We start from the raw sequence: 8,687 nt of genomic DNA, 5'->3' as shown, positions 1-8,687 counted from the left end.
CAAATTCAGAAGACAGCTAATATACTAACAGCCCCAATGAAACGTGGCCTGTGAGCCCAGCTGTTAAATGCGGAAGGTCATTTAGTCCTCACAACAGCTCCATGAGCCGGGGTCTGTTATGTTATCCCCGTTTTAAAAATGAGAAGCAGTCTTGGAGCAGATAAGCAATCTTGACGAAAACCAAACAGTAAAAAAGTGGCAGAAAATGACCCCAACCCACCGGAATTAACCCCTAGGCTCCAGATTAAGAATTTGTCCCAGAGCGTTGATAATTCCAAAACAAACACCCGTACGTAGGGCGGTGTAATAGTCACCAATGGACATATGCGGACAAGTTGAATTCGAATCCTGCCTTCACCACTTTCTGAGGGGCACTAGGGAATGTTCTAAACTTCTTTTCGATTACATGGCAACAATAAACCCTTCGGGGACTAGCATGTGTTGGACGTTAAATAACACATCTAAAGAGTTTTTGAGCCGTTTCCAGGCTCTTGCTCGGGAAATGATTACCCTGAAAGAAGCAAAGCTGATCTCCGTGCCCTTTCCCCGCTCATTTCGGCCTTCCTGCTTAGACACGGAGGAGTCCTCCGCGGCCCCACCCACCCACTTTCCGAACCTCTTCTCCTCCACGCCAAAGCCTCTCTCAAGCGCTGCCCCCCGGAAACATTTTCAGGTTCCTAACTCCTCTCATTCGGGAACTGTTAGTAACCACCCACACCCCAGTGTTAGTTACTGTGAGGTCTCAGCACCACAAGCAGCGTACAGAGCGCGAGCACGCGCCTCGCAACCACAGAAACCGAAAGACAACCAACCCGCTCCACTCCAGCCTCGCTACCGGAGGCGGGGTCTGGGCGCTTCAGGGCGCAGGCGCCTCCCCGGGGCCACGCCCCCTCGTGGGCCAATAGGAGGCGGTGGCCAGGGGAGCGCGCGACTTCGGAAGGTCCCTCCGTCTCCTCGGACCACACCGCGGACTGGAACTCGTGACGTCACCGGTGCGCGCCGGAAGTCCGGAGTCTGCTGAGCGCAGCCCGCCGTAAGGGGAGGAAGTTGGCCTCGGAGCGGTCTGCGCTGTGAGGGCAAGGCCGCGGGCGGCAGCGGCGGCCGCTTGGACTAACAGAGGGGTGGCGCGATGGGAGACGAGATGGATGCCATGATCCCCGAGCGGGAGATGAAGGTCAGAGACTGGCCGGGGCCTCCCTCCCTTCCTGATTCCCGGCGTCGCCCCGGAGCCCCGCTGAACGCCGAAGCGCGGGGGCCGGCTTGTCCCGCTTCCCGCCTCCTGCTTGAACCTGTTACCGCGGTCCGAGTTCTCGCCCGCGTCCTGGAGCAGGCTGCCGTGCCCCCGGCGTGATAGCCCCACCGAATCCGTCTTCCCGTCCCTCGTTGGTCCTGTGCGCGCCACTTGAGTTACCCGTGGTTACTTTCACGGGGTGGTCAGAGTCGTGGTAGTAATTGTTTGTTGAGCGTTCGCTGTGTGCCGGACACCGTGGTAATAGCGCGGCAACCCCACCCCCAGCTGTTAATAAAGAGGAGCACATCGAGACAGGGGCAGGCACTTACCCAGAGTCAGCATTTGACAGAGGGGTGACATTAAGGTGGTGGGTTTTGTTTTGTTTTTTAAGACCCTCTCTTCTTCACTTTCTCTGTAGTCCTTTCGTGAAGCGGTCCCGGCTTGCTTAACGCAGAGCGGGACTCGTAAACCCTGTAGCGAAATAGAATAGAATTGTTTTGGTGTCGTGAATAAGCATAAAGTCAGGAAACTGAAGAGGGGCGGGTGATCCAAATGACGGTTGTAAGTAAGTTGCAGGAAGCTTTTCAGGCGATTGAAGAGGCCCCTGAACTGCATTTAGGGAGTAGTAACCCACCGCATGCGTAGAGTAGTGATTCCAAATGTCGTGGGGGCCGGAGGGCGCGCGGAGCCACCCAATGAGAGTGTGTGGATTTCTCAGAAATGCTGGGGCAGAAGGAAGAAAAGGTTTCGGAACTACAGACGTTAGATGATAGTCTCCTTTTGAGCTACTGATTATACTAGAAAGGAAAGCTTTCCTGGGACTGTTTGTCTCAACACCACGTGGTCATGACTGAACGAGGATATTTAGGATAATCAGGATGACAATTAACAATAATACTGAAAATTGCATTCTCCTCCAGTGGTCTCATCAGGAAAGCTGTGATTTTTTCTGGTCGCAGACTCTTTTGGAATTAAAAGTGTTTCCGTTAATCTTTCAGCACCTATTTACACACCAAATCTAGGGAAACTTGTATGCGGGGCATGTTAGGGATCCTGTACAAAACACTATAAGTGTACAGAAATGAAAGCGGAGAAAGTCTGTCTCTGGCTTTTACCCTTTGGAACATATGCAAGAGGGGGTTCCCAGTCTTTTTACCAAAACCTCGACTTAAGATTTTTCTGGAATTCAAGAAAAAAGTTAACATATACGTACAACTTCACATAGTGATTGATAAACCTACGGAATTCTTACTGGGGTGTGGTGCCCACTGGAGATGGTCTTTGAAGGCATGTCGATCAATTCATGGAAGACTGGGTGAGCCAGGCATTGACAGGAGGCTGGGGAAGGCTCCCAGGCCCTGGAGTGCTAAGGAGCATGCAAATGGCCAGAAACGGAAATGGGAAGCAGTGCAGGGCGGAGGTGGCCTCGCGTGTTGTGCAAGGTGCGGAGTCCAGCAGAGTGTTGTGACGTGAGGCCGCAGAGGCAGACGGGTCAGGCCGTGCCTGGCCTCACAGCCTGTGTTAAGGGCTTTGGACTTGGGTTTGGACGTCCTCCTGACACCTAGGTACGTTCGCAGGTCTTGGATATTAAGAGGTCAACCGTGCCCATCCTTTTGTGGTGTTTTGTTCAGTGTTTGACGCAGGGAAGACAGTTCTTAAGATTTGGTCCTCGTTGTGTGGTCATTATTTCCGTGACTATGTTTGCCGAGTTGCCCCGGCAGTTCAGGTGGGTGATGCTGTCGACACTTCACAGCGCTTACTAAGCGCTACTCTGGGTCCCACGAAGTAGGACGGGATATGAATAGTAAAGCGCAGCACTGGTGGTGAGGACAGGAAACGAAGAGTTCAGCAAAGGAAAAGATCTGTGTGAGAGTTGGATGAGTTAAGGAAGGCTTCATGAAAGAATTTGTAAAAATTTTTTTCTAATGTTTTATTTGTGAGAGAGAGAGAGACAGCATGAGCAAGGTGGGGGGCGGGTGGTGTCAGGGAGAGAGGGAAATACAGAATCCAAATCAGGCTCCAGGCTCCAGCTGTCAGCACAGAGCCTGATGTGGGGCTCGAACTCACGAATCGCGAGATCATGACCTCAGCCGAAGCTGGATGCTCAACCGACTGAGCCACCCAGGTGCCCCATGAAAGAATTTTTAAAACTTTAATTCGTTCCGTAAACACTGATAGACCCTATGCCAGGTACAAACCATTGGGTTGTGCTAGAATTAGGGCTCTTGGGGTGTAATGGAATCTTTCTTCCCTGAATTGATCTTGGTTTCATCCTTCGCAACAGGATTTTCAGTTTAGAGCCCTGAAGAAGGTGAGAATCTTTGACTCCCCTGAGGAGTTGCCCAAGGAGCGCTCGAGTCTGCTGGCCGTGTCCAACAAGTATGGCCTGGCCTTTGCTGGTGGAGCCAGTGGGCTGCAGATTTTTCCTACCAAAAATCTCCTTATTCAAAATAAACCTGGTGAAGATCCCAATAAGATAGGTAAGTTACTTATTCTCTGGGGGTAGTGAAATAGTCCTTCCCAAGAAATCATTCTAGTATTAAAATCAAACTGGCTGTTAGTCTTCGGGTTGACCCCCAAGAAGAAGTTGTTCTAGGCCAGAAGCCTTTCTGGTAGTTCTCTTTGGTCCGTTGTATTTCCCTTTCAGAGAGTTGTTCCTCTGAGCTCAGAGGGGAGAATTTGCCATTCTGCCATGCTTTTATTTTTGCTTCCTTGAACTTGGGTTCTGGCTCTCGAGGAGAAGGGTTTTGTTGTGCACCTTTTTAGTAGGCACAGTAATACCATCGGTACGAATAGGGGGATGTGCTGTTTGAAGCGCTGCTCCAAAAACATGGTCTAGGACCTTTTGGGTTTTTTTTAGTTTTATTTTTGAGAGAGAGAGAGAGACCGTGTGAACAGGCAGCGGCCACAGTTCGTTTCCCAAACATGCAGGGAAGAACCTGGGGTATTTACTGCATCATCTGACATCTGTCAGGAAGCCAAGGGTCCCCTGCGGGACTAGGCATCGAAGTGTGCTTGTGGGTTTATGTAGACGTGAACATTGTTAACAGAGACATGTAAGTGGGCTGTGGCTTCTGCTTCTGCTTTGTCTTCCTTTTTTTTATCTTTTCTTAGTCGATAAAGTTCAAAGCTTACTGGTGCCAATGAAATTCCCGATACATCACTTGGCCCTGAGCTGTGATAACCTCACCCTGGCCGTGTGCATGATGTCCGGTGAATATGGCTCCATTCTCGCGTTCTTTGACGTTCGCACATTTTCGAATGAGGTAAGCTCCTGGCGTAGTGCAGCACGGTGTGGGCCCTAAGAACATTTTCCGGTATTGAGTCATAACCTGGAAATTCTTGGTTGACCCTGGGAGTCTTTTTTCTAGATTAAACTCGGGGTTTAAAAAAAGGCCTTAACTATAGGATCTTAGATCTTTGAGATAGAAGGGACTTCCAGAAAGTCCTTCATAATACTGGCCCCAAGGTGTTTTTTTCTCATTTACATACGAGAGAGCCCACGCCCAGGGAGCCTTCGGTGACTTGGTGACTTGCCGGATGGAGTTAATAGTAATGTCAGAAGTTCCCACGTCCCGGCCTCTGGCCTCCTCTGGCAGGGTTCCTCCATTTCTAGCAGTTTGGGAGTGATAACTGTCAATCATTTGAGTCTTTACACAGGCTGTGTGGCAGGCTCTGTGCTGGGTTAGGCCTTGTCCTCATGCCTAGGGCCATGGCCTCACAAAGGAGATGCTATTGTCTTCCTTTTATAGATGGAGAAATAGTCCCAAAGAATTTAAACGTGCTGGGGTCCAACACCGTTAAAAAGCAGAGCCGAGATTTTATTCCCATGTTTGCTCTTCTTGATTATTTTGCATTTGTGCGTCCCCCGCTGGGAGTTCTTCCAGTGCGCCAGAATGATGGACAGCCACTTTCGAGGTTGCGCTGAAATTGCCCGTAACAGATAGATTGTTGCGTAGAGCTCATTTTTGTTGTCACAGTCGTTTCTTCCACTGCTCGACGTCCCTGTGTTTATTAATTTATCAATTTATTTTTGCTCCCGGGCATTTGTTTTAAAAGGCTAAACAGCAAAAACGCCCATTTGCCTATCATAAGCTTCAGAAAGATGCAGGAGGCATGGTGATCGATGTGAAGTGGAACCCCACCGTCGCCTCCATGATGGCGGTTTGTCTGGCCGATGGCAGCATCGCGGTCCTGCAAATCACGGACGCCGTGAAAGTGTGTGCGACCCTCCCTTCCACGGTGGCGGTAACGTCTGGTGGGTAATAAAGGCCTCGCCCCATGACACACAGTAAAATCTGTTTAAAAATTAATTTCGGAAGTAAAAGCAAATGGGGCATTTTGTCGTGTCTGTGGTTATTTGGTGGCACTGGAGAGTATTCTTTATTTCCGTAGTCAATGTTCTTGAAGCCAAATGGCAGACAGGATTTGTGCTTAGGTGTTCTGGAGAAAGAAATATTTTGGCACAGCTAGTTTAGCACTGTATTTTTAATTCTTTGCTCAATGTTTGTTTATTTGAGAGAGACGGACAGACAGAGGGCGAGCGGGGGAGGGGCAGAAGGAGGGAGACCCAGAATCCGAAGCAGGCCCCAGGCTCTGAGCTGTCAGCACGGAGCCCCACGCTGGGTGAACAGCAAGGTCGTGACCTGAGTTGAAGTTGGACACTCAGACAAACTGAGCCACCCAGGCCAGGTGCTCTCGAACTGTGGTTTCTGGATCCGAAAGGTTTTGGAAAGTCATTTGTACCTTCAGGGGAAAAGCATTTCCAAGAGCAAATAGGAGGAAGAGAATGATTTCTTGATAGTTGAAAACTTTTCCTACTTCTCTAAAAAGTACACAGCTTTCTGTACTCTCCAGCTTTCTGCACGATGCTCCATTGGAAAACATTTTTAGCATTTAATGGCCCTGTAATAAATCATAATTGCCTTGTATCATCAAAATGAGTTTTTTCTTTTAACTTTGCCGAGTAAAGAAGATCCTAGAGTCTCCCGCGGGCTGGCCAAGGAGTGGGGAGTGGTGATGAAATGGCTGTTTCAGCACAGATCTTCCCGGATCGCTCCATTTTCTTCAGTTCTTAATTGAGAGCATTTTCTTCTTTGCTCAGTGTGCTGGAGCCCCAAAGGGAAGCAGCTGGCTGTGGGGAAACAAGATGGAACTGTGGTCCAGTATCTTCCCGTAAGTCGTGCTTCCAGACTTTTCTTAAGTTACCCACCTCTGCGGGGGGGCTCGGGATCTCCTGGGTGTTGGTTTGTGCAGATGTAATTCGTGCTCGTTGGGCCAGACTCGTCGGTGCACCAGTGAGTTCGGGACGGAGCGGCTCTCCTCCTTTCTGTCCCGCAGTCTCTCCCAGAGGCCCCCTCTGTTTTATTGAGTGGTAGCCTCCGGACTTCTCTGGATGCTCTTACAAAGTCCGTGTGTGGATGCGTCATGCATCCACTGTACGCGCTGCTCGCCACGCCGCGCGGAGTGCGCCAGCTTCACGTTCCCAGCCCGCTCCCCAGGAACGTCCCGTCCAGCAGTTACAGCGTTATTTGTCAGCTGGCTGAGATCAGCCGAAAGGTTCAGTCCCTAACTATAGGCACCAAGGAAGACGGATGCTCCCGTCACTGCGTCACCCCCTCCCTGCGGTCTTCCTGAGACAGTGTTCACAGACTGCCATGTGAAATCGGCACAGAATCCATATGCTCCGGGTCAAGCGGGCAGGGCCGAGACCTGTGTTGGGTCCGTTGCTCGCTGAGAGCCCCTCCCCTGAGGGCTGCAAAGCGGCGCACGCAGTGGCCCGGGCTTGAGGGCAGCGTCTTTTGTGGCTCAGGTTGTTGCGGAAAGTCCTTGTATGAAATTGGGTGTATATTCTTTCAGGACGTTAGCTTGTAAACGGGTAAGAGAGCCGCCTTGGTTTGATTGGCTTGCTCTTTGCGCTTTTTGTTTTAAATGTAATAGTTTTCCGAGCCCTCTTCCCAGCTCAGGGTAGATGCGAGGAGCCACTCCACTCTTCTGAATGGCTGCCTGGTTGTCCACTGTGGACGTGATCGCTGGCTGCCTGTGGGTGTGCGCCACTTTGCTGTCCTGATGGTATTGCCTCGGGCATCCTCTGGAGCACATGCTTTGGGGGTTTCTGGGGGACAGGGGCCTGGGTGTAGGCGTTCACTCTTCCCTGTGCTCGGTCTCTCCTGGCCGGAACGTGAACTACAGGGGTTTCCTGGGCACGTGTTGGATTTGACGGAGTTTCACTGGCTCAGGTGTGTCTCACTTGACCTTTTTTTCCCTCCCCAAATCTCTTTCAGACTTTGCAGGAAAAAAAAGTCATTCCTTGTCCTCCATTTTATGAGTCGGATCATCCTGTCAGAGGTAACCTGTCTGCTTTTCTTACTGAGCCAGCCTCTAACGAGGAGACACTGTGTCACAGAGATGTCAGATCACGTGATGTGTCTACACACCAGCCCAGGGAAGCGTTAGTGTGCGTGCTCCCGCTGTCACCATTAGTGAATTAAGTCAGCACAGCAGTAGTCCTCTGCTAGACCCCTGTGTCTCAGGGTAGATAACAGTACACGTATCCTGACTTTTTATTAGAATTCTTTCAAAATTTGCCCTGGTTATAATCCACCAGACCCCCCCCCCCCAGAAAAAAATCGCACTTTGGGATGGATTTGGGCTTCTTGAATCTTTGTATCTGTGAATGATATTTAGTAAACTCTGGACCTTTGTCAGGATTATAGTGCCCTGACTTTTTTTATCCATGGGCTGTTAATGTTTTAGCAGTCAGGAGCTATTCCCGAGGTAAGATGCTTTATCAGAGTGTGTGTCTTTCAGTTCTGGATGTGCTGTGGATCGGTACTTACGTGTTCACAATCGTATATGCTGCTGCGGACGGGACCCTGGAGACTTCTCCAGATGTGGTCATGGCTCTCCTCCCGGTGCGTATATGGAAGGGACATCTTTGTTCTTTACAGTCTTCTCGTAAAGGTTAAGGGTTTGGTTCCAGCTTCCTTTTCTTGCCGGCAGCGATGGGACAACTTCAGGCATTAAACTTGAGTGCTGTACCATGGGCCTTCGGGGCCAAAATTATGGTGTCTTCTTACATCATACTCTACTATTTAGCCATTAAGGGAACAAAATAAACTTGCTTTTGCTTACATTATAAACTGTGAGTCCTGCTAGATGTTAAGCTGGTAAGGTCTGTCTGTCTTTCTTTCTTCTGTTTGTTCGTTCGTTCGTTCGTTCATTCTTGTCAAGTTGGCTAACATACAGCGTAGTCTTGGGCTTAGGAGTCGACGATAAAGATATTTCAGAAAAGCAAGAAAATATCTTGACTTTTAAAATTCTTTCACCTGTTCATCCTTACCAGCTGTTTGTCTGAGGCCTGCATGGTGCCAGGCACTGCATTAAAGCTGGGAATACAGTGGGGACCAAGGCTGAGTCCTTGCTTTTTGTGGATCTTACATTTCTTTCTTTTTTT

The 8,687-nt window shown here is 49.8% G+C and overlaps 1 protein-coding gene across 1 annotated transcript in view; it reads left to right on the top strand.

Moving 5' to 3' along the window:
* Positions 1-1,008: 1,008 nt before the first annotated feature.
* NUP214 (nucleoporin 214) overlaps positions 1,009-8,687 on the top strand; it is a 91,745-nt gene continuing 84,066 nt past the window's right edge. Inside the window, exons 1-7 of the mRNA XM_029921055.1 lie at positions 1,009-1,174; positions 3,516-3,711; positions 4,346-4,497; positions 5,291-5,489; positions 6,336-6,406; positions 7,516-7,579; positions 8,042-8,145. Coding sequence (XP_029776915.1) covers positions 1,130-1,174; positions 3,516-3,711; positions 4,346-4,497; positions 5,291-5,489; positions 6,336-6,406; positions 7,516-7,579; positions 8,042-8,145 — 831 coding nt within the window. The 5' untranslated portion in view covers positions 1,009-1,129. The remainder of the gene's footprint in view (positions 1,175-3,515; positions 3,712-4,345; positions 4,498-5,290; positions 5,490-6,335; positions 6,407-7,515; positions 7,580-8,041; positions 8,146-8,687) is intronic.

Source organism: Suricata suricatta, chromosome 13, assembly GCF_006229205.1.
Source record: "Suricata suricatta isolate VVHF042 chromosome 13, meerkat_22Aug2017_6uvM2_HiC, whole genome shotgun sequence".
Classification (NCBI taxonomy): Eukaryota; Metazoa; Chordata; class Mammalia; order Carnivora; family Herpestidae; genus Suricata; species Suricata suricatta.
Note: the sequence above shows the minus strand (reverse complement) of the source record. Positions and strands in the feature narration are given on the sequence as shown.